This window comes from Eriocheir sinensis, chromosome 12, assembly GCF_024679095.1.
Source record: "Eriocheir sinensis breed Jianghai 21 chromosome 12, ASM2467909v1, whole genome shotgun sequence".
In the NCBI taxonomy this organism is placed as follows: Eukaryota; Metazoa; Arthropoda; class Malacostraca; order Decapoda; family Varunidae; genus Eriocheir; species Eriocheir sinensis.
The window spans coordinates 21,165,831-21,192,132 of record NC_066520.1 but is presented as its reverse complement, the minus strand read 5'-3'; the positions used below and the strand labels follow the sequence as shown (position 1 = coordinate 21,192,132).

Below are 26,302 nucleotides of genomic sequence, written 5' to 3'. Positions count from 1 at the left end.
CCGGCCCTCTCTTAAGCACAGAATTGAGCCTTACACTGCTGGTACAAGCTCTAAGTACAGTTCCGGGCTAAACTATTCCTGCCTCCCTACAGCTATTTCTTAATGTACATGATAACCTGGATGCTGGAAGGATGCTTAGAGAACACCGGCCCTCTCTCTTAGAATTTGAATCTTACACACTGCTGCTGCTCAAAAGCTCAGTTCCGCCAGGCTAAACTATTCCTGCCTCCCAGCTATTTCTTAATGTACTAGAGAACACCGCCACTATCCCAGCCTCAAAATGAAGATATGAACTGCCAGCACAGGTACAGTTCCGGGCTAATGTATACTCCCCCACCTATCTACTGCCTGCCTACAGCGATTTCTTAATGTGCATAATATCCCGGATGCTAAGAGGGTGATTTGTGAACAGGACCACGCTCTCGGCCACAAATTTAGCCTTACACTGCTGGCAAAAGTATAGTTCCGGGCTAGTGTATACTCCCCCACCTATCTACTGCCTGCCTACAGCGATTTCTTAATGTGCACAATATCCCGGATGCTAAGAGGGTGATTTGTGAACAGGACCAAACTCTCGGCCACAAATTTAGCCTTACACTGCTGGCTTAAGTACAGTTCCGGGCTAAGCTATTCTCCCCTACTAATCCGCCTGCCTCCCCACAGCCATCCCTTAATGTACTTGATATCCCGTGGGCTGAAAGAATGCTTAGAGAACACAGTTTATATTAGGAAATCGTCTAAACTTTCCTGCCGGTAATGACGTAAAGACTCCCATTATCGGCTAGAAAGTTCAAACGATTTCAATTCCAATACGAATGAAGATATTAACGGTTTCTTTATGATGCCCCGTGATGTGTAAGGCTAGCAGAAACGACGAGACTCATCACAGAACACGAACCATACATGAATATTCCAGCCACTGAGTAGAAAGTTTAAACCCCTGGAGAACAACATGGCAATCCCGTTAACCCATTCCGATCCGAGGGGGGAGAAATCTGGCCTCCCCTCAGGAACTTGGATCAAAACGATACATCTTTTATTCTTACCAACTCCAGAAGAAAAAGAGTCATACAGAAAAACGCAGAAAATTTGAAAACGTCGGATCGGATAGGGTTAAACGGAGTCCCGGATTGAAACGCCCAGTAGCCAGAGGACAACATAAGCGTAGCGTTGGTGCCACATAGAGAAACCACTGATTGCCATACGGACGATAAGGCTGATGAGGTCCACGCCAAAGCCCAAAGCGAGGATTATTTTCTAGGTGAGAGAGAAATCGGTTAGTGGAGAGATTTTGGTGCCATTCTACTTTCTAAGCTACAGAAAAAATAGGGAATTCATCGCTTCTGACACACGGATCGATGGAGAAGGAGATTTTTTTTGCCATTTTTCTTAAGCTAAAGGGAAAACAGATATGGAACTCTTCACTTCTGACAGACGAATTGACGTGGAAGTGGAGCATATTTGTTAACATTCTACTTCTTAGGATAGAGGAAAAGAATCACTATGGGAACTCCTTGCTTAATAATTCTGACAATAGGAAAAACAATTAAGGAAACTCTTCACTCCTAACAGACGAATCGATGTAGAAGTGTAGTTTTATAGCCACACCACTCCTTAACCTACATGAACAAAAAAAAAAAAAGGGAAATTCGCGCTTCTGCCACTCAGGAATGGTTCTACGGCTGACCTGAGGGAATGGGGGAAACGGATATTTTGTTTTTGTCATCGTTTCATTTCTCCAATTAAAATTAAAAAAACTGGTATAACAGGTGGTGTGGGAACTCGAAGGTGTGGACACTCAGGTATGTTTGTGTGTCTGGATTGAGGCGAGGCGGTGAGATGCAGAAAAAAATACTGACAAGACATCTACGTGAAAACTATAAAAATCAAAATCAGATCTCTAGTACAGTATGTAGGGCGGGAACACTCCTCCTCCTCCTCCTCCTCCTTCAGTCCTACTCAACCTCCAGCGAACTGTCTAATATCTTGTCCTTCAGTCCTACTCAACCTCCAGCAAACTTATTTTTTACAGTAAAGGCAGTAGCTAAAGGGCAAAAATAGTGAAAGAAAGAAAGCCCGCAAATTAGAGGCCAAATGTCTACTACTACTACTACTACGGTTGGTTGGGTAGTTTATGGTAATTTCGTCTAACTCTTAGTAACTCAATGTCAGGAATATTTATATGACTCCAAGAAGGGAGATTATGATGAAATGGTGACTCTTCAGACGATACCGACCTCTTGCAAACTACTTACGTTCTTATGTTCTTGTGTTCTTCCACCTGCGAAAGAGCAACAGTTAACTTCTTACGTTCTTATGTTCTTCCATCAACAGAACTTCGCGAAACAGCAACAGTTAACTCCTTACGTTCTCATCTTATGTTCTTCCACCTGCGAAACTGAGCGAAACAGCACCAGTTAACTCCTTACGTTCTTATGTTCCTATGTTCTTCCATCAACAGAACTTCGCGAAACAACAACAGTTAACTCCTTACGTTCTTATGTTCTTATGTTCTTCCACCAGCGAAACAGCGAGAAACAGCCCCAGTTAACGCCCCATGACTCCAGCTGCTACAACGCGGAGTCAGCGCCGAATAACCGGAGGAGGAAGGCTAATGATGGATCGAGTAGCGGACGCAGGCCTCAGAGAAAAACACGTCCCGTTAACACACTTCCATTCCTCCCATTCACCCCGGCGATGCGTCTTATCTTCCCCTCCATCGCGAAGAAGATTTGGGTCTCCGTGAGGTGCCGCGCGCTACTTTGACTTAACCTCCAGCCAACCGCCTAATACCTTGTCCTTCAGTCCTACCCACCCTCCAGCAAACTTATTTTTTTACAGTAAAGGCAGTAGCTCAAGGGCAAAAATAGTGAAAGAAAGAAAGCCCGGAAATTAGAGGCCAAATGTCTGATATCTTGTCATCTTGTCCAGCGAACCGTCTGATGTCTTGCTCTCCAGTCCATTTCTCGAAGACAGAGTAAACAGATGGCATCGGAAAAGGATAAACCAGACAACTCCATCAAGAAAGGGAGTTTATGTATACCTTTTCGCTTCTCGCTGACTCCACGCACCCTCCAGTAACGTGTCTGTTCTTACTCTTCCGTCCAGTTTCCAGAGACGAGGTAGAGATAGAAGGTAAACAAAACAACACAGAAAAACACAAAACTCAACCAGGAAAAGGAGTTAATATCCCTTTATAAAGCTCCCCGCTGACTCCACACAGCCTCCAGTAACGTGTCTAATCTTACTCTTCCGCCCAGGTCCAGAGACGAGGGAAAGACATAGAAGGTAAACAAAACAACACAGAAAAACAGAAAACTCAAAGGAAAAGGATATAATGTCCCTGTATAGAACTCCTCGCTGACTCCACATAGCCTCCAGTAACTTGTCTAATCTTGCTCTTCCGTCCAAATTTCACAGACGAGGTGAAGAGATAGAAAATAAACCGATAAATTAGAAAACTGCCTCAAGTCAAGTATAATTAACACTCAAGAATAATACCAGAAACATTTAACATTTGCCCAACCAACGTGTGGCAAGGATAGCATTTTTACCTCTGTGCGTGTAGGCCGGAAATCCTCGTGAAGGCATTTCGGGGACATTCTCGCGTTGCTTCAAAACCCGGCAATAGGTCAGGCCAATTAAGACGCCTCATTCTCGACTCTTTTCCTTTCGCTAATACCCAGGTCTTCGATATGCAACGACGATTAAGTTACAGACAAAACGGGAATGGGAGTGAATGTTGCTTTTCCTTACATAGCTCTTGATCCCCCAAACTGAACAACGCTTTAGTGCAGGAGGTAAAATGAAACTAGTGATGGCTGTATTTTTTTCTCTCAGGATCATACTCTTAAAAATTTCAGCGCCCAAGTTCACATATTTGACAAGGCTTTCGTATGAGTTTAGGGCATTTCCAAGGGTAGTTTTATGACCCTTCTGGTAGTTCGACCTTTTCTCTGTACCATGAACCTCAGAAAACACATATTTGACAAGGCTTTCGTATGAGTTTCGGGCATTTCCAAGGGTAGTTTTATGACCCTTCTGGTAGTTCGACCCTTCCTTTGTACCATGAACCTAAGAAAACACATATTTGACAAGGCTTTCGTATGAGTTTCGGGCATTTCCAAGGGTAGTTTTATGACCCTTCTGGTAGTTCGACCTTTTCTCTGTACCATGAACCTCAGAAAACACATATTTGACAAGGCTTTCGTATGAGTTTCGGGCATTTCCAAGGGTAGTTTTATGACCCTTCTGGTAGTTCGACCTTTTCTCTGTACCATGAACCTCAGAAAACACATATTTGACAAGGCTTTCGTATGAGTTTCGGGCATTTCCAAGGGTAGTTTTATGACCCTTCTGGTAGTTTGACCTTTTCTCTGTACCATGAACCATCTACACTATTACTCGGGACTCAAGGACACATATATGACAAGGCTTTCGTATGAATTTCGGGGGTTTCCAAGAAATCATCCAGACGAACCTAATTTAAATGAACCAACCACTTTTCCCATGAACTTTTGAGAGGACTTTTGTATAATGGTGTGTGTGTGTGTGTGTGTGTGTGTGTGTGTAAGTGACCTTGAGGGAAACAGTGGATTTAAGGAAGCGTGACCTTGCTAACCGACCTTTTGTGGCTAATGAGTGACGTGTGACGAGAGAGAGAGAGAGAGAGAGTGACGTATTACAACTCAAAACATCACCTCTCTCTCTCTCTCTCTCTCTCTCTCTCTCTCTCTCTCTCAGCGCCTTAAGGAGTTTCGGTAATTGGTCTCCCGCGAAAGGGTGAGGAAGGGATCCATATAAATGAGTCTCTAATGAACTGTGAGAGGAGAAGGAACTTTTTTTTTATTTCCTTTACTTCCCCTTTTCATCCCTCCTTTGGTAGTGTCCAGTTCTGTACAGCTTCAGGAACCAGCAGATTATGAACGTCTCTGGATGTTTAATAATAATATGATAGAAGAGATGACAGGAAAGCGCAAAGATGTCATGTGTATTATAAGGCAATAACAGGGTACTAGATGTGTCATAGTGTATGGAAATATAGTGTAATTTAATGTAAGGTAATGTAAAGGCAAAATACAGCAGGGTTGGGGTGAGGTCAACAAAGGTACCTTCATCCTTGTGAGACTATATATGTATACTGTTATATGTATGTGTATATCTCAATAAGAGTATTAAATCGAGTCCTTTGGTTAGATCTGCTGCCTGGCTCCTTTTTCTCCTCTCCTTCTTCTTCTTCCTCTCCTGCTTCACTGCATCGTCTAGTTCTTGTTCCTCTCTTGTCCTTCTTCTTTGGTTACATCTTCTGTTTGACTCCTTTTCCTCTTCCTCTTCTTCTTCTTCTTCTCCTTCTTCTGCTTCATCATTTCGTCTAGTTCTTGTTCCTCTTGTTCTTGTCCTTCTTCTTCATCTTCTTCGTCTTCTTTTTCCTTTTCTTTCTCTCCCTCCGTCATTTCGTCCTTTTCTTCTTTCCTTAGTCTTCTCTCACTATCTTTCTTATTCCTACTTCACTTTTCTCTTTTCTTATTCTATTTCCTCTTTTTCACATCCATTTTATCATCACCAAAACAACAACGATATGAAAACAATACTTACTACTACTACAACTACTACTACCACTACTAATACTACTAATACTAATACTATGCAACATGCCATCACTATCATCATCATCATCACCATCACCACCATAATACATCACCATTTTTCACTACCACTACCAATCACCACCACCACCACCACCACCACCTGACCTCAACACTTACACCTCATTCATCTTAACATCACCACCAACACCTCCTCCTCCTCCTCCTCCTCCTCCTCCTCCTCCTTTAGATTACAAAGAAGAATATCACGTCACTTTGTATTAGTTATTATAGTGCCGTGCAACGTTCCGCTCTGCATATGGTGCGTGTGTGTGTGTGTGTGTGTGTGTGTGTGTGTGTGTGTGTGTGTGTGTGGGTGTACCGCGCCCGCGCCCACCCCCCTCATCTCTCTCTCTCTCTCTCTCTCTCTCTCTCTCTCTCTCTCTCTCTCTCTCTCTCTCTCTCTCTCTCTCTCTCTCTCTCTCTCTCTCTCTCTCTCTCTCTCTCTCTCTCGTTGTTGCACATTCTACATTTATCTTTCATGATCTCGTTCTTTTATTTATTTTAGTTGTTGTTTTTCTTCTTTACACGAGAAGGAAAAAAACACGAGAAAACTACATCTTTTTATTCTCCTTTCTTCCCTCCATCTAACCTTTTCTTCCCTCCCACTCTACATTTTCTTCTCCCTTTCCTTCTCCACTCAAATCTACATCACTTTTTTTTCTACTTCCTTTCCGCCGTCAAACAGTTCTTCCCTCCTACTCCCTTGCTCTCCTCTGCTTCCCCTGCCTTCTCTATCCATATCCCAGCGAGAGAGAGAAATCGTAGGGGAGTGGCTGGGAGGGGTGAGTTGCCCCCCTTAATAGTCACTTCATGCTACCCTTTCACTCATCTCCGTCCGCCCACTTTTTGTCTCCCCGTTCATCTTCCCTCTGTACCATCTATATAGGAAGACATGGAGAAGAGGATTGGGGGAGAGAGAGGCACGGTTACCTTACCATCAAAACTTCATAAGGCTGTTCCTCATCCTCATCCTCATTTATTTACTCCTCTCTCTCTTTCTCTTTCTTTGCTTTCTCTTTTTATCTTCATTACTTTCTTCGCCTCTTCGTTTTGCCATAGGGAGGATTTAACAGGGAATGGATTTGGGAGAAGCGATATTATTTTACATTTCAGACTTTATTTTTTAACATACTTTCTCCTCCTCTTTTAATTTTAACAAACGTCCGGTCTCTCTCTCTCTCTCTCTCTCTCTCTCTCTCTCTCTCTCTCTCTCTCTCTCTCTCTCTCTCTCTCTCTCTCTCTCTCTCTCTCTTGACTTCCTTATCCATCTTTCCTTTGTTTGATCTCTTTTTTTTTCCTCATCTTCGTTTTCCTCTTCCTCTTCCTCCTCTTCATCCTCCTGTTTCTTGTTCCTGTGATTCTTGTTCTTCCTCTTCCTCCTCCTCCTCCTCCTCTCCTTTAATTACTAGCAAGAAGTGGATTGAAGACACACCCTTACTATCCCAACTCAATTTTGATATACTTCATCTTTCTCTATTCCTTAACTACCATCCGCTCCTCTCCCCCCCTTCATTATCTATCTCTCTTTGTTTCACCTCTTGCATAACTAAGACCAAATGGATGGGAAACACAACATACCATCCCAACATCTTAACAAGCCTTCCCCTCCTATATTCCCCCTCTCTCCTAAATCCTAACAGCCCAACACTCCCTTCTACAGCCCCTTCTTTCTACACTGCCCTCCTACCCTTCTATACAATACCATAGGAAGAGGCAACATAACCTTACCCTCCATTAGTTCTCCTCACCTGCCATCCCATTACCTTACCTTCCTCTCACCTGCCCCCTCCGCCCACGCCCTTGTCTTCTTCTACATCTTCCTATTCAGACTCCCTCCCCCACACACTCTTGCCCTTCAGACCATCTTCCCCTCTATACACACCCTTGCCCTGAAACCCCACTACCCAGCCGGTCATGCTCCGCTGGGTAACGCATATACTACCTACGCCTTCACCTCCTCCGCCTTCGCCTTCTCCTCTTCCTCCTCCTCCTCGTCCTTCTCCTCCTCACTACTAATATTGTTTCTGCTCCTCTTTCTTCTTCTTCTTCTTCTTCTCCTGATTATCCTTTTCCTCCTCTTCCTCCTCCTTTTCTTCCTCTTTCCTGTTCTTGTTATGGTTGTTGTTACGGCTGTTCTTCTTCTTCTTCTTCCTCCTCCTCCTCCTCCTCTTCCTCCTCCTTTTCTTCCTCTTTCCTGTTCTTGTTATGGTTGTTGTTACGGCTGTTCTTCTTCTTCTTCTTCCTCCTCCTCCTCCTCCTCCTCCTCCTCCTCCTCCTCCTCCTCCTCCTCCTCCTTCCTAACACGTGGACAAACGTACCTGTCTGTAATTAATGAAGAGAATTTATCAGGTGGCTCAAAACCCTAGGAACCGCCCGTCTCTCTCTCTCTCTCTCTCTCTCTCTCTCTCTCTCTCTCTCTCTCTCTCTCTCTCTCTCTCTCTCTCTCTCTCTCTCTCAACAATTCGATCTATATACAGTTAATCATGAGGCGTTTCTTTCTTCCCCCGAAATTTCATTATCCAAAGTAAATTAGTTTGTCTTTTCTTAATTACACGGTTGGTTGATTTTTTTTTTTATAATGTTTCGTTTTTTTTATTTTTCATTCCTACTACTGTTCTTCTTCTTCTTCTTCTTCTTCTTCTTCGTGTTCTATATCTTTCTCTTGTTATTTTTCTTCTTTTTTTATTTTTTTATTTTTCTCCTTCTTCTTCTTCTTCTTCTTCTTCTTCTTCTTCTTCTTCTTCTTCTTCTCCTTATTATTATTATTATTACCCTCTCCATTTTGGCTGTTACTGTTGCTGCACTATTTCTTCTTCTTCCTCGTCCTCCTCTTCTTCTTCTTCTTCTTCTTCTTCTTCTTCAATAACATCTTCGTATGCTGCCTCTCCCTCTGCTTCCTCTTGCCCTTCTTCTTCTTCTTCTTCTTCTTCCTCGTCCTCTCGTCTTCTTTCTTCATCAATAATCTTCTTCGTCACTTTCCTTTTAATTTCCTTTTCTCTTCTTTTTTGCCTCTTACGATATTTATTCCACCGTTCATTATGTTTTTGCTTCGTCCGTTAATTGCATTCTTCTTCCCGCCGCCTTTCCTCACCTCAGAAGGAACATCTAAGTAACGGAAGGTTGATTATCTTGCTAATAAAACTTTGTCGCCAGTCAGGCAGTCTCTCTCTCTCTCTCTCTCTCTCTCTCTCTCTCTCTCTCTCTCTCTCTCTCTCTCTCTCTCTCTCTCTCTCTCTCTCTCTCTCTCTCTCTCTCATCACATACCGGAACTCTCTCTCCTGTTTACCATTTTTCCTCTTCCTTGTTTTCCTCCGTTTCCTCCTTCCTCCGAGTTCCTTCACTTCCCTCCTCCTTCCTCCCTTCCTCTCTCTTCCCTTTCCTTCCTCCCTTACCTGTCTACCTTTCTCCATCTCCCTCTCTCTCCCTCCATCCCACCCCGACCACCTCTTGTCTACACACACACACACACACACACACACACACACACACACACACGATTATATTCTTTCACACACTAAACTCTCTCTCTCTCTCTCTCTCTCTCTCTCTCTCTCTCTCTCTCTCTCTCTCTCTCTCTCTCTCTCTCTCTCTCTCTCTCTCTCTCTCTCTCTCTCTCTCTCTCTCTCTCTCTCTCTCTTCCAGCATCACGGTTTTTTTTTAAATATATTTTACGCTTTTTTTCATGCACCTTTTTCAGACAACAGATAAATGAGAAGTGAATGAAGAAAACAATTTAGAGGATATGTGTGTGTGTGTGTGTGTGTGTGTGTGTGTGTGTGTGTGTGTGTCTGAGATCGAGAAAAAAAAGGAAAAAAAGAGGAGGAGATTTACCTGTACCATACCTGTCTTGGTGTCCCCAATTAGTTTATCAGTTAGGTTAAGGACCCAGTTTACCTGTTGTCTTTTAATTGGTCAAAGATTAGGAGACGTTGTTAATTACGCAACGAGACAACTTATCTACCTTGTGCCAGCTTTCTCTCTCTCTCTCTCTCTCTCTCTCTCTCTCTCTCTCTCTCTCTCTCTCTCTCTCTCTCTCTCTCTCTCTCTCTCTCTCTCTCTCTCTCTCTCTCTCTCTCTCATCCCTCAAGTTCAGTAACCCGAAACTCAAGAACCCTCACACAATCACCTCTTCACTCACTCATTCACGCAATCAATCAATCACTCAATCAATTTTTCATCCACGCTCTCCCTCCTTCCATTCCTCCATTCCTCACTCACTCACTCACTCACACGCACTAACACACTCAACCCCTCACTCACTCACCCACTCACACGCATCTTACGAGTCAAACGATGCAGAAAGAAACCGTTCAGAGCCTTTACAACAACAAAACAACTTCCTTCATGCATAAAGTCTGGCTCGTAAATGCAAAACGTAACACAGGTTCTGCACGAGGACTTCCTTCATGCATAAAGTCTGGCTCGTAAATGCAAAACGTAACACAGGTTCTGCACGAGGGAAGGACATAATCATCACACACACTTACCTTTCCTAAATAACACGCTGTAAAATATGTGTGTATAGGAGAGGAGACTCGAAAAGGTTTAGCAGGTTCTGGATAAGGGGATAATTACACACGTTCCTTTCCTGGTCATAACGCGTTGGAAGTTGTCGAGAGGGGACTTAAAGGTAGAAACGGGTTCTGTGTAAGGAAATGGTGACTGTACACTTTTACTTTCCTGACTCAAAAGGTATAAAAACGTGTTAGGAGACTGAACGACACACTGAAGAATGATATAGTAAAACCTCTTCCTCGCCTTATACACTTTTCCATAGTGATATAGAGATAAAAAGGCATTAGAATATGTTAGAAGAAGACTGAAAGGGGGCTAGTAAAACGTGTCGATAGGAATGGAAATGAAATATAACCTTTTTTTTTATATGAGAGAGAGAAAAAAAAAAAACGAAAAAAAAAAAACTGAAAGGGGGCTAGTAAAACGTGTCTATAGGAATGGAAATGAAATATAACCTTTTTTTTTTTTGCGATTTGACTGAAACAATTTTCCCTACAGTGATATATAGAGAAAAGGCATAACAACGAGTTAGAAAAATACTAAAAGGTGGCCAGTAACACGTGTCAACAGGAATGAAAATGATATATAACCTTTTTTTTTGCTATTTGACTTAAACAATTTTTCCTACAGTGAATAGAAAGAAAAAGGCATAAGAACGAGTTAGAAAAGATTAAAAGTGGATAGTAACACACGACAACAGGAATGAAAATGATATATAACCTTTTTTTTTGCTATTTGACTTAAACAATTTTTCCTACAGTGAATAGAAAGAAAAAGGGCGTAAGAATATGTTAGGAGAAGATTGAAAAGCGGCTAGTAACACACGACACTAGGAATAAAAATAATATAAAACCTTTTCTATTTCTCTATATTTGCCTTAAACAATTTTTCCTACAGTGAATAGAAAGAAAAAGGGCGTAAGAATATGTTAGGAGAAGATTGAAAAGTGGATAGTAACACACGACACCAGGAATAAAAATAATATAAAACCTTTTCTATTTCTCTATATTTGCCTTAAACAATTTTTCCTACAGTGAATAGAAAGAAAAAGGGCGTAAGAATATGTTAGGAGAAGATTGAACACTAGGAATAAAAATAATATAAAACCTTTTCTATTTCTCTATATTTGCCTTAAACAATTTTCCCCACAATTAATAGAAAGAAAAAGACATAAAATACATGTTAAAAGAAGACTGAACGGGCTAGTAACACGTGTGGATAGGAATGAAGATAAAATAAAACCTTCTCCGCCTTAAACAATTTTTCCTACAATTAACAGAAAGAAAAAGCCATAAAAAAACATGTTATAAGAAGACTGAACGATGGCTAGTAACACACGTCGCTAGGAAGGAGAATATAACACAGCCTCCTCCTCGATAAAGAATTCTCCCGACAGTGAATATAAAAAATATATATATATTATAGTGACTGAAAGGTGGCGGATCACACGACTCTAAGGAAAGGAAAAAGGGATTATAAAAAGATTTCTCGATATTTTCTTTACCTCTTTTCTGTGTGTGTGTGTGTGTGTGTGTGTGTGTGTGTGTGTGTGTGTGTGTTTGCTTCAAGGCACGGAGGTAGGCGAGGCGTGGGCTGTACGTAGAAGGGAGGCGGGAGTGAGGTGGAGAGGGAGGAAGGAGGAAGGAGAAGGAGGAAGAGGAAAGACAGGAGGGAGGAGAGGGAGAAAGAAAGGAAGGAGTAGAGGCAAAAGGAAGGAAGGAGGGTGGACTGGGAAGGAGTAAGGAGGGAGGAGTATGATAAAGGCAGGAGGAAGGAGATTTAAGGAGTATGAGGTAGGAAGGAGGAAGGAGAGGGAAAAAGAAAGGAAGTCCTGGAAGAGAGTGATGGGAGCGAAGGAGCAGGAGGAAGGCGAGAAGGAAAGGGTAGAATTCTAAGTTACTTTACAATAATCGCTCCCCGTTATCGCTGAGGCCGTAAAGGTGGCGACGAAAGACGATAAATGAGAAGTAATGGGACGTGACGTGGAGTGTGTGTGTGTGTGTGTATGTGTGTGTGTGTGTGGGTGGAGGCTTGGGTGAGGGGTCGGTGGTGTGTATCAGATTTGGTTGACAGGTTTCAGCACGACGCGGGCACACACACACACACACACACACGTGGTCAGACCGTGGTGAATCTCTCTCTCTCTCTCTCTCTCTCTCTCTCTCTCTCTCTCTCTCTCTCTCATTATAAGAACTATTTAAACGATAAGAGGGTACCATTTCTCCTCTTTCTTCCTCTTCCTCCTCCTCCTCCTCCTCCTCCTCCTCATTATCATTCCCGTTCTCCTAATAATACCCTCCTATAGATCACCCTTCACTCACATCAGCATTCTCCTCTCCATTCCCATCTTCCTCCCATCTTCTTCCCATCCGCTACTTCTTAAAATATCCCCCATCCACCTTCTCTTCTTCTCTTCCACTTCCTCAATCCATTCCAGCACCATCCGCATCGTCATCCCCCATCGTCGTCACCTCTCCTCTCATCTTCAATATCTTCCTCAGACTATACCTGTATTACACGCTTCCTCCAGGTATGAAAGAGCCCCGCAAAAGTTCATTAAGCTGTTGATCAGGAGCCTCGAACGCGGTGCCCAGTTTGGTGATGTCAGACAGGGGGAAGGAGAGAGAGAGAGAGAGAGAGAGAGAGAGAGAGAGAGAGAGAGAGAGAGAGAGAGAAGCGGGGTGGGGTGATGATGAGTTGAACTTTTTTTTTTATTTTGATGACCTATGAGATATTATTGGGTCGTATAAGAATGATGATGATGATGAAGATGATGATAATGATTCTCTCTCTCTCTCTCTCTCTCTCTCTCTCTCTCTCTCTCTCTTTCTGACACCCACCCACCCACAACACACACACACACACACACACACACACACACACACACACACACACACAAACACACACACTATAAAAGAAGTGATTTTGTGTTTGAGGAAAAAAAATATAGGCGCAATGATGGACAGTTAAGTACACTGACCATGATTACACACTTATTGAAGGTGTATACAGGTGTGGCGAGAGAGAGAGAGAGAGAGAGAGAGAGAGAGAGAGAGAGAGAGAGAGAAAGTAAGAAACAAAGAAAGAAAGAGAGAAAGAGAGAAAAAGAAAATTATGAAAGAAATAAAGAACAAAAAGTAAAAAAGAAAAAATAATACAAATGTGTGAGAGAGAGAGAGAGAGAGAGAGAGAGAGAGAGAGAGAGAGAGAGAGAGAGAGAGAGAGAGAGAGAGAGAGAGAGAGAGAGAGAGAGCACAATCACCCTTGAAGATAACAATAACACCAACCGAAGTCAACGTCTTGTGTGTGTGTGCTTGACTGACAGACTTTGACTCCACTTGACTTTGCCGTGGGTGATACTGTGAACCACCACCACCACCACCACCACGACACCCACCACCACCATCCATATCAATATCAACACCATCATCACCAGTCAACACCAATACCACCACCATCAACAACACCCGGGAAATATTTCATGCGCGTCCTTGCATGTCTTGAATCCAATGTAAAGAATAGTTAACATATATGCATTTCAAAACAGGTGTGTGAGTCATGTAATTAAGGTGAACAGGTGCAACGTGAGAAGATGAATTTGACTGATGGATGTGGGGCAAGATTACCAAGATTACGAGGTGTTATGTAGTTTGTCTGCCTCGTCTCGTATATATGAATGAGAGGAGAAAACAATGGATGGAAGGGGGTGAAAAAATATAAATGGTAGGGGTGGAGAAAAATATAAATGAAAGAAGGTGTCGAAATAAATATAAATGGAAGAAGAGGTGGAGAAAATATAAACGCAAAAAGAGGTCGAAAAGTATTTAAATGGGAGGTGTCGAAAAGTATAAATGAAAGAAGGGGTCGAAATAGATATAAATGCAAGGTGGAGAAAAATATACATAAATGAAAGAAGAGGTCAAAGAAATAGATGTGGAAAAGGGTGAAAAATAAGTAGAAATGGAAATGAAAAGAAAAGTTAAAGGTAGAAGACGAAAATTGAAATGGAAGAGAAAAAAATTATAAATGAAAGGAAAAAAGTTATAAATGAGGAAAAACAACAGAATTAAAGTTGAATTCTCTCTCTCTCTCTCTCTCTCTCTCTCCACCCACTCACCTATCCACACACACAAACACGCAAAAAGAAAGAAAGAAAGAAAGAGAGAGAGAGGTACAACTTTCTCATTTCCTCATGCCATCGTCCTTGCTCTAATATATTTTACCTGTTCTCCTACACACCTTTTCTCTCACTTCCCAATCCTCACTAACACTCTAAAACCACTTACTAACCAACCTACATATCTATCAATCTCTTCCCCCTTTTAATCTCGACCTAAACCCACGCATATATTTACTTCCCTTCCCCTTTAACAAACTACCTTTTCTCTCACTTCCCAATCTTCACTAACACCTTAAAACAGCCTAAAATCACTTACTAACCAACCCACATGCCTGTCAATCTTATCCCCCTTTCAATCTCTACTTAAACCCACATATATATTTACTTCCCTTCCCCTTTAACAAACCATCTATCTACGTTTCTCATCCTTCTCTCTCACCTGTCCACCCAAGCCTTTAATAACTCAGCCCGTAATTACTTGTGTGTCTACCTTCACTATTTTATCATAATTCATCAAAGTCAATCTTCTGCCTCACCTGGAAGTCACCTTTGTAATTCGTCATCATCTTCTTCTGCCCTTCGCGTTTAGCCTTGAGGGATTAGGAGCGGGGGAAGGACGGAGGGAAGGATAGGAAGGGAAGGGAGGGATGGAAGGATAGAGGGAGAGGTGGTAGGGCGTATGGGAGGGTTGACCGCTTTCAAGGTAATATATTCGTTTATCTGCATCCTCCTCCTCCTCCTCCTTATTCACTCCTTCCTTTCTTTTTCTCTTCTTCTTTTCGTTTTTTATAGGTTTTCATTTTAGTTTCCTGCATACTCTCCCTCCTCCACTCCTCCTCCTCCCTTCTCCTCGTCTTCGTCCTCCTCCTCCTACTCTTTTCTTCTTTTTTCTTCGTTTTTATTACTTTTCTTTCTCGATCTCTGCGCAATCACCCTCCTCCTTATCCCCCAATCTTCCCCTCCCTCTCCTCTTCTTCCCCATGCCCTTCCACCTCCACCTTCACCACCACCGAATAATCACACGCTATTAACATAAGCTCATCCATAACTTTCCCCTTCCCCTTCTCACGTTATCTCAGCCTCTCGATTTCACAATGATCCCCCCTCGAGATAGGAAGAGAAAATGATAAGTTGCCGCGACAGAAAACGGGTTGCGGGCAGGCGATGGGATGCCCTACGTGTCCCTTCTGGGCACGTGGCGGCCGTTGAACCATGGGGGTGGAGAAGAGGAGGAGGAGGAGGAGGAGGAGGAGTGGAGCGGAGACAAGATGTTTTAAGGCGAATTGCTGGAGAAGAAGAGGAAGAAAAAATTGTAGGAAAGAAAATGGAGGAAGAAATGAAGAAGGTACGGAGGAATTAATGAGGAGGAGGAGGAGGAGGAGGAGGAGGAGGAGGAGGAGGAAAGGAACAGAGGCAAGAAGTTACGCGTATCGCCCAAGAAGAAAGAGAAAAAAAGAGAAGAAAAACAATAGTAGGAAGGAAAAGGGAGGAAAAAACGAAGAAAATACAGAGAAAATTAATGATGAGAGAGAGAGAGAGAGAGAGAGAGAGAGAGAGAGAGAGAGAGAGAGAGAGAGAGAGGTGATAGTGTATCCATAACCAAACGAGAGACATACCGCAGTCCACACAATACATAATTTACCAAGACAGCCAGCGACAAGAATGAGGTCGGAGACGTTTATAGAGAAGGTGAATGGGCGGGCGAGGAGGAGACGGAGACGGAGAAATATGGAAAGCAGTCGGGAGGAGGACGTGGAAAGGAGGTTAAGAAGGGGGAGGTCTGTGATTTAGGAATGAGTGTTTAGATGTGTGTTTGTGTGTGTGTGTGTGTGGGGGGAGAAAGTGCAGTGAGGTGGGGGGGGATGAGGAAAGGAGATGAGAGAGGGGCCAAAAGGGGTGTCTGTGATTTAGAAATGAGTGTGTTAATGTGTGTGTGTGTGTGTGTGTGTGTGAGGTAAGAAAAGAGAGAGAGAGAGAGAGAGAGAGAGAGAGAGAGAGAGAGAGAGAGAGAGAGAGAGAGAGAGAGAAGTAAGGAGTCAGGAGGTGCAGAAGAGAGGAAGTGTAAGAAATGAAAAGAATAAATAAGAAATGACGAAAGAAAAGAAGAAAATGAGACCAGTGTGATATAGTGAGTGAATGTGAGAGATAAGAAAACGAAAAAGGCGTCAGAAGGTGAGCAGAAGGAACATGAGAAGAATATGAGGGTTATGTGAGAGTGAGTGTGAGATAAAAGGAAAATGAGAGAGAAATCAGAAAGTGAGGAGGAGAACGACGAGAATGAGAAGAATATAAGACCCCTGTGGAATATATATCGTCACCTTCGTAGACAAACCGCCTCAGCCATTATTTTCTACTTAACAGGAAATGAGAAAAGAATTGTCATTATCTCATTTGGCTTAAGATTTAGGCAGAAACGAAAAGGCCAATTCTAGAACACTCAAACCCTGAATGACCAAGGCAACTATACAAAAATGGCAGTCGCAAGTTAGAAAAAAAATTGATGTAGAGAAAAACCTGTAAATCGCTGAAAAATAACTTAGGCGATTATTTCATGGGGGTGACGATATAGTAAATGAGTGTAAGATATAAAGGAAAATGAGAGAGAGAGAAAAGAGTCTAGAGGCGAGAGGAAAGAGCATGAGAAGAATATCAGGCATACAATCAAGGACGTAGCGTAGGTGGTGAAGGGCATAGGAGAAGGGCCGTGATGGGGGTAGAGATGGGACACATTGACGTAAGGACGCTAAGTGACGATAGGTAGGTGAGGCGAGGGGAATACGGTAATGGGTATCTGAAGGCTGTAGGGGAAGGAGAGGCGATAATGGAGGGGAGAAGATGGAGTTAGAAGGGAAGATGAAGTACTCAGGAATTATTGGTAAGGGGAATATAGGGAAGAAGAGGCGGTAATATATCGAAGAAGATGGAGTTAGAAGGGAAGATGAAGTACTCAGGAATTATTGGTAAGGGGAATATAGGAATGAAAATGCGTGTAGAGGGAGAGAGACGAAGGTGGATGGAAGAAGATGGAGTTAGGAAGGGAGAGAGAAGAAGATAGATGAAAGAAGAGGTAGTAAGCAAAATTAAAGAGTGATGGAATAGGAAGGGGAATAAAATATGAAAGTGTGAAGGAGAAGGAGGGAGAGGGAAGAGAAACAGGAGGAGAAGGAGTAAGAGGAGACGAAGGAGAGATATAAAGAGGAGATGGAATAAAAAGAGTAAGATGAGGAAGAGAAACAGGAGGAGGAGGAGAGAAGTAAAGAGAAGAGGAATGAAAAAGAGTAGGAAGAAGACTAGGAGGAGGAGGAAGATGTAGAAGAGGAGGAGGAGGAAGTGAGGTGTGAGAGATAGGCGGGGGAAACAAAACAGCGGCGAGAAGAAAAGGAAGGAAGGAAGAGCGTGATCGTGAGAAGGGGGGCAACGTTTTTCTGGGGAACGTTTTTGTGCGGACCAGCTGAACGGGACCGAGAGTTTCCAGGATATCAGAAAGGTCAACAAACAGGAGAAAACGATCGAGGGAAAAACAGGATGGCGAGGAACAATAGAGGCAAGAGGTTGTTGTTTTTCTTTCATTCTTTATCATGGAAGAGGTGGAAGTGGTTGAGGAAGTAGTAGTAGTAGTAGTAGTAGTAGTAGTAGTAGTAGTAGTAATAGTAGTAGTAGTAGTAGTAGTAGTAGTAGTAGTAGTAGTAGTAGTAGTAGTAGTAGTAGTAGTAGTAGTAGTAGTAATAGTAGCATCCTCACCACCACCACCACTACTAACACTACCACCACCACCAACAACAACAGTAACAACACAAACAGTAGAGGGTATAAGACTGTTAGGGTCATTTTAGCATCAGGGGACCCACCCACGACCACAAACACAGCTCAAAGTGAAGAGCACGCTTGTACAGGGCAATGCACCCGTAGAAATTGATTTACCACCCCGTCTAACCATATAAAGATTCATATGATAATTGCACGACCGTGGCGAACGTGGGTGTCGCTGTGTGTTGGGCGGTGTTTAACAAGGAACAAAGCCTCTCATTATGTAACTCTATTGGTGGTATTACGGGCTGGAGTTTTTTTCTTAGCTAGGGCCAAGGTTGTGAATGAGTTGGTCTGTCCACACGCATCATGACTTTACTGATTATGATGACGAATGAGAGGAAACGAAAGTAGTAGTAGTAGTAGTAGTAGTAGTAGTAGTAGTAGTAGTAGTAGTAGTAGTAGTAGTAGTAGTAGTAGAAGTAGTAGTGACACCATGAATTACCGTGAAAGAGAAATAGGGATGCGAAAAATGATCTTAAACATATGTATTCACCTGTTACACCTGAGAGAGAGAGAGAGAGAGAGAGAGAGAGAGAGAGAGAGAGAGAGAGAGAGAGAGAGAGAGAGAGAGAGAGCACACGACCTAGATCTAGAAAGAGCAACACGTACAACCTCTTCCACACGCCACTCAGGTGTTGTGTGACCAGGTAGCACTCCACTTCCTCCTCCTCCTCCTCCTCCTCCTCCTCCTCCACCTCAAGCCGGTTACATGAAAGTCTGGAGGTAAAACGCCTGTGTAATAAAGAGCTATTTGATTACTTAGAAAATTTCCTTCTCTCTCTCTCTCTCTCTCTCTCTCTCTCTCTCTCTCTCTCTCTCTCTCTCTCTCTCTCTCTCTCTCTCTCTCTCTTCCCTTCCTGAATTAGCAAGGTATAGTGTGAAAAGGTTAACCAAATACTGGGACACCATATCTAGCTAATGTGTTTACCGTGAATTTATGAAACAAACTTTGCAACCGCCACACACACACACACACACACACACACACACACACACACACACACACACACATGACAACAGAGTACCTTGACCTCTTGCGCACGCCCATACGACACACGACTCGAGATCTTCCACTTCCTCCATGTCTTTCCTGGAGGAGGCGGTGGGTGAGTAAGGGTGTGAGGGACTTGGGCTTGAGGCTCCATGTTCTTTAGGTTTAAATTCTCAAACATCTCTTCATGGAACCCCCACCCCCCCCCCACACACACACACACATTTGTTACCTTTTTTATGCCCTTGAGCTGACTCCTCTGCTGTAAAAAAAAGTAATAATAAATAAATAAGTAAACTCACACACATTTGGTTTGAGGTTATTTTTATGAGTCTGGTGATAGTTGACAAGGCTTCTGCACCGTGTCTGTGAAATAAGCACTCATGAGAACCCGATTAATCTCCTTTGTGACCTTTGAAAATATTAGTTTGAGAGCGGAAAGCGTTTGAGAGTTTAGGCTTTAGATCGGTATTGTCCGACCCTCCCCTCCCCCCCCTCACATCAATTATTTCCAAAAGCCGAAATGGAGGTTAATCGAGTTCTAATAAGTGTTTCCTTACTTTCACGGTACAGAAGAAGGGTCAGACTACCACCAGGGTTATTAAACTACCCCTGAAAATGTCCTCAACCCCTACGAAAGCCTTGTTAAATATGTGAGTATGGGTGGGGAAAGGTTGAAAAGTATGGCCTTCTGTCCCTCCTTGCAGAGAACAACAGTCCCTTAACTAATCGCAAGAGAAGGCGTCGTTTAAGACTGCCGCGTTATTTGTTAGACCTCTACCTTCGTTTATGTTCCCATCACAAATCATTGAGTCGTCAACAGATAATTACCTACTTGGTATTCATTAATTCAACCTGGACTTATGTTGCCAATCAGAACCCGTTGAACTCTCTGAAACAAATTCCCTGCTTATTACCACTTAAATATACTTCTACTTGTATCACAAAGCACAAACTCTCGAATAACTATATAGAACAAAATTTAAGCGATTTACTCAATAACCTCCCCTTTGTTTATGACTTGTGAAATGGGAAAAAGTTGGAAAGTTTCGTTTAGTCGGCGCAACATCTGTGGTCATATGCCGGAGAGAGACAGAAGGGGAAGGAATTATAGAAGGGAACAGATCCCAGGAGACGGGACACAACCCCCGATTAATACCTGGTACCCATTCACTGCTGGGTGGGCAGGGGCGTAGGGTATCGGAAATTGTGGAAGGTGAACATAGGTACCAAAAGACGCTGATGAATGCGTTGATACCAGAGGGGGCGAAACATGAGTCTTCTAAGGCACTAATGTAGAGGTAAACACCACTAAGGTGAAACATAGGCCTGAACAAATAACAACTAATGAAAGGCCTGATAACACTAACACTCCGCCACCCTCGCAGCGGGCGCCCATCTGCCCCCTCCAAGCCTACATCAGCCTAACGGGGCTCACGGCGCCTTGATGCGATGGAAAAGAGTGCGAAGTATGCACCATGTGGCTCCCCGCTACGGCGCCCTTAGCATTAGTCATCGGGGGGTCACTCCATTACTGTCACAGGACACACGTGTTCACCAGCGCCGCCTATAAGTCACGACAAACGCCTCCTTGTGTTACCATACATCTCCATTTGCCGACCTGCATGCTCGTTACCGGTGGTTGGGCAACGGCTATTAGATTTCCATACTACATAACGGAAAGGAGAATGAACATTTCGCTTGTCATAAATCCCAAGCTGCTGTGTAAAGTCTCACATTAACCTCGTTGATGTTCTTTGCGCGATAACTGAAAGCCGCGGCTCAAGGGCAACATGTGTCGCTTGTGACGTGAGAAAAGTCACTTCCTCGTCAGCCCTGAATCACGTCCTCCTCTTCTACTTCACCAGTGCAAGACAGCGTTGCGGTAATACGTTTATGTGGTAATATGTTTACGTGTATTTGCATGACGTAATTCTGAAGGGCAGCTCCACAACTGCGTAGGTAAGGATGAACACTTGAAAACAGGCTGGAGTAGACAGCCGTATACTTTGGGCGTCGGACGCGGTGTGCGGGCCGTTAGGCTGAACAAAGCTGGGGGCACAGGGCGGCGCTGGCACGGACAGATGTTCCCTCTTAAAGTGTGACTCCGGTGGGAAGCCGCCCAGCCAAAAAACACTTGCCTGTGGTCCAGCCCGCCGCCGCCGTGAGCCCCAGGACGTGAGGACTTCTTAGGGGCTTTGCCTACTAATGCGGAACACAGGCGTGGACGAATCTAATTTACCCGTGTGGCCAGGACTCCCTCACCCGCGGCACGAGCGAGAGAAACCAGTCATCTCACAACTAAAATTTCTTGACTCATCCTCGCCATGATAATAAGCAAAGCATTTTTCCCCTTGAAAATAAATCAGTATGAAAACAACTGATATTTTTCACGATGATGGCTTTTTAAATCTGATAACCACTCTAATTTTTCCGTCAGAAATAAATCTATCTAAACTCACTGATACGGTCTCGCGGTCTAATAACCAGATGATTTACCTCGTCATTAATGTCTTCTGAAAACTGACTACTGGCGGCCTAGCGGAAATCAGAACCTTTTTATTCACCATGAGTCCATGACAACAGAGGCCAAACAAGAGTAAAACAGTGTTGCGAAACATAGCAAAGTACAGCGCCTGGCCAACCCCCTCCACCCACCCACCCCACCCACACACACACACACACACCAGGTAAACCAATTTTTAGCACCCGCACCGTGTCCCCAAGAGCCGCTTGCTCAGGGACCTCGCCGGCCGCCGCACGTCACCAGCAGCGATCATTATAAGGGTTTGAACCGGGCGACGGAGGAGAGTTATTGTGTGTGTGTGTGCGTGTGTGTGTGTGTGTGTGTGTGTGTGTATAATCTTGTCTACCGTTGTCAAAATTACCTGTACAATTAGTTAATCTCTCTCTCTCTCTCTCTCTCTCTCTCTCTCTCTCTCTCTCTCTCTCTCTCTCTCCACGACGGTCCTCCTCATCATTACAGAACTCAACCTTTTTTTTTTCTTTTCTCAAACCACAGAGACGCCACACGACTACCACCACCACCACCACCACCGTTCCCAGCCTCCACAACTCCCCAACAGCAGCATCTATAAAGGAAAGAAGACAACCCGCAGGAGGAAGGAAGGGTAACGGGTTCTTTTCCTTTTCCTCAATACACGTAAACGGCAAAGCGAAACAGAGGGGGAAAAAATCGTGAGTTGTGTTTTTGTAAGGCTGTTAAAGAGAGTGAGAGAACATGTGAGGATGCTTATGAAGGGAAGGAGCTGAGGAAAGTGAGTGTGTGCTGTGGTGTGATCGGCTGGCTCGGCTCTACGTTTTCCTTCAGCGACGCTCAGAATGGAGAGTTTTTAAAGACAGCGGCCATTAAGAGAAAGGAAGACGAAGAAGAAGTAGAACCCACCACCAACTTTCATGTTCTCTCTCGATACACCGCAAGTAAAAGGCGATAAAATGAAAGCCTGTGATTGGTTAGGTTCTCTTCAGTGTTTGTTGTCATCCGTTCCTCGTTCTGTGTGAGGCCAAGACACGGTAACCCAAGTAGCAAAGTAGATGATACACAGCCAAGTAGTAAAAGGCGATGTAATGAAAGCCTATGATTGGTTTGACGGTTTGGTTCTCTCTTCGTGTTTGTTGTCAACCCTTTTACCCGTTCAGTGCGAGGCAAGGAAATGATAACTTTGGAATGAGAACGAAATGAGGAAAGCAATTTGACGGCATCCAGAGCAACGTGTGTGTAGTGACTGTGAAAAAAGAATGATGAAAAAAGAGTGAATAATTGAATACGTAATACATACACATGACCGACGGTATAGAGAGCAACGTGTGTGTAGTGACTGTGAAAAAAGAATGATGAAAAAAGAGTGAACAATTGAATACGTAATACATACACATGACCACAGAAACGATAACCTACAAATGAAAACGAAGTGAGGAAAGCAACTTGACGGTATAGAGAGCAACGTGTGTAGTGACTGAAAAAGAATGATCGAAAAAAAGAGTTAATACGTAATAGATACACATGACCACAGAAGCGATAACCTACGAATGAGAACAACGAAATGAAGCACGTATTTTGACGGTATCCAGTGCAGCGTATGAAGTGACGTTAAAAAAGAATGATGAAAAAGAATACGTGAATACATAACACATATATACACATGACCACAGAAACGATAACCTACAAATGAGAACGAAATAAGGAAGGCAACTTGTGCAGTGTTATGTGACCGTGAAAAATGATGATAACAAAAATAAATAAATAGCCTACATAACACATACACTTGACCATAGAAACGATAAGCTACGAATGAGAACGAAATGAATCAGGCATCTTGACGGTATAGAGTGCAGCGTATGTGAAGTGACCGTGAATAAGAATGATGAAAAATAATGAGTAAATCCGTAACACATGACTATCCAAACAGTAACTTCTTGCAGGCGAAACGAACACGCTAACGGTCTGCTGTTAACGCGCTGAGATAGAAGATGAACACCAGCAGCAGCCTCGTCTTCATGTGCTTACTGACTACGGTGACGAGCGGGAAATTCTAACAGAGGAGGAAAAAACAAACATCAAACATCGCCGAATCATTCCCTCGCCCCTCATCTACCGCTTTCAAACATGAAAAAACTGTACACCTGTGATTTCCTGGCGCTAGAACTTGAACTTGAGAGAAAAATCGACAAGTAACGCCCAAAACAATGCCTGTTACCGTGGCTCTCGTGGGCATGACGGTGCTGGTGGCGGCGGTGACCTGGGCGGAGGGGGCGGCGGTGGCGGGGCGAAGCGAGGAGTGGCTTCGAACCTTTCCTCAACATGCAGCGATACCCTACCCCAATCCCCCCAATCCCCAAAGAGTCCTCACCCCACCCTACACAGACGCCATCCCCACGTCTTCAGAACGGGGAATGAAGGCGCTGTCCCCACGGGTGAGGCCCAGAGCTACATTCCCCTCCGTAGAAAATGACTGGAACCCTTCATCGTCAGAGGAGGAGGTTCAGAGGTCCCCATCCTCGTCTGAAGAAGAGGACGTGGAACCCATCACTCCCCGGTCATCCTCAGAGGAGTTGGTCGTCGTTCTTCCCCTTCCCACGGAGCCAAGGCCCCCTGTGGTTACGCCGCCGCCCGTGTCTCCAGTGGAATCCGTCCCCACCACTACCCCCGCCCCGCCGCCGCCCTCCCCACGACCACCTCCCAGACCCAAGAAGCCGCGACGGAGGGTTATCTCCATCACCAGGCACTACCAAGGCGATCTGTACTCCTTGGAGGGTAAGTGTTGTCTTGGGTTGTGTTGTGTTGTGTTGTGATGTGTTGGGGTGTGCTGGGCTGGATTGGGCTAGGATGGGCTGGGTTGGGATAGGTTAGGTTAGGTTAGGTTAGGTTAGATTGAGTTACGATGATTTGGGTTGGGTGGGGTGAGGTTAAGTTAGGCTAGGTTAAGTTAGGTTAAGTTAGGTTAGGTTGAGTTGGATTGGGTTGGGTTGGGTTAGGTTAGCTTAAGGACTGGGTTGGAATAGGCAAGGTTAGGTTAGGTTAGATTGAGTTACGATGATTTGGGTTGGGTGGGGTGAGGTTAAGTTAGGCTAGGTTAGGTTGAGTTGGATTGGGTTGGGTTGGGTTAGGTTAGCTTAAGGACTGGGTTGGAATAGGTTAGGTTAGGTTAGATTGAGTTACGATGATTTGGGTTGGGTAAGGTAAGGTTAGGTTAGGTTAGGTTAGGTTAAGATGAGTTGGATTGGGTTGGGTTGGGTTAGGTTAGCTTAAGGACTGGGTTGGAATAGGCTAGGTTAGGTTAGGTTAGATTGAGTTACGATGATTTGGGTTGGGTGGGGTAAGGTAAGGTTAGGTTAGGTTAGGTTAGATTAGGTTAGGCTAGGCTAGGATTAGGTTGAGTTGGTTTGGGTTGGGTTGGGTTAGGTTAGCATAAGTTGTGTTAGGTATTGTTAGGTTGGGTTGGGTTCCGTGTGTGTGTGTGTGTGTGTGTGTGTGTGTGTGTGTGTGTGTGTGTGTGTGTGTGTGTGTGTGTGTGTGTGTGTGTGTGTTTCTCCTTCAACGGTGTTCGGTGAGCTCTACACTAACTCTACTTTTCACCCATTCCACTAAATTAAACTACTTTTCATATTCTTGTTAGTTCTCAATTACCACAACATCTCACACACATTAACAACGACTATCACAACAACCACTGCAACCATCAATACTGCACCACTAACATCAACATCAACACCTATCACATCTTCGCAACCATCACCACTGCACCACTAACATCAACATCAAAACCTATCACATCTTCGCAGCCATCACTACTGCACCACTAACATCAACACCAAAACCTATCACATCTTCGCAGCCATCACTACTGCACCACTAACATCAACATCAACACCACCAACAGCAACACAACAGCAAACTTAACGGGTCTCTCCCCACTCATCTTTCCCCTCCCCATTGCCCCTCCTCTTTCCCCCTCTCCCTCCCACTCCAGCCACCAAAAGACATCAGGTGCTGTTCTGGGGACGAGACAAAATGTGGAGCATAAGGTACACAATGATTTGAATACGTAAGCACAAGAAGACGAATAGAAAAACGTATATTATTTGCTTATCGTATCAAAGGTATGGACATAACACACACACACACACACACACACACACACACACACACACACACTCATACGAAACCCAATCTAACCTAACACAACCAAAGCTAACCTAATCTAATCTAACCTAACCTACCCTTAACCTAACCTAACCTACCCTTACCCTAACCTAACCTAACCTACCCTGACTTAACCTAACCTAACCTAACCTAACCTAACCTACCCTTAACCTAACCTAACCTACCCTTACCCTAACTTAACCTACCCTTACCTTAATTTAACCTAACCTAACCTACCCTTACCCTAACTTAACCTACCCTTACCCCAACTTAACCTAACCTATACTTAACCTAACCTAACCTAGCTTAACCTACCCTACCCCTAACCTAACCCAACCTTCCTTCCTAACCTAACCAGACCCATGTGTCAAATCTTCTCTTTATTTATCTCTCTCCTTCCAATTTTTCCTTCCCTCCCTTCCCTCCCTCCTCTTTCTACCTCATCCTCTCCCTCCCTTCTATCTCTCCTCCTCTCCCTCTCTCTCTGTACGTCACCTTACCTCCCTCCTTCTACTCTTTCCCTAACCTCTCTCACTTTCTCCCTCTCTTCCTAT

The 26,302-nt window shown here is 43.8% G+C and overlaps 1 protein-coding gene and 1 long non-coding RNA gene across 2 annotated transcripts in view; one reads left to right on the top strand and one right to left on the bottom strand.

Moving 5' to 3' along the window:
• Positions 1 to 26,302, bottom strand: part of LOC126997608 (uncharacterized) — a 106,135-nt gene that overhangs the window by 28,077 nt on the left and 51,756 nt on the right. The gene's annotated exons all lie outside the window — the stretch shown is intronic.
• LOC126997606 (serine-rich adhesin for platelets-like) overlaps positions 22,899 to 26,302 on the top strand; it is a 62,793-nt gene continuing 59,389 nt past the window's right edge. The window contains exon 1 of the mRNA XM_050858790.1: positions 22,899 to 24,359. Coding sequence (XP_050714747.1) covers positions 23,792 to 24,359 — 568 coding nt within the window. The 5' untranslated portion in view covers positions 22,899 to 23,791. The remainder of the gene's footprint in view (positions 24,360 to 26,302) is intronic.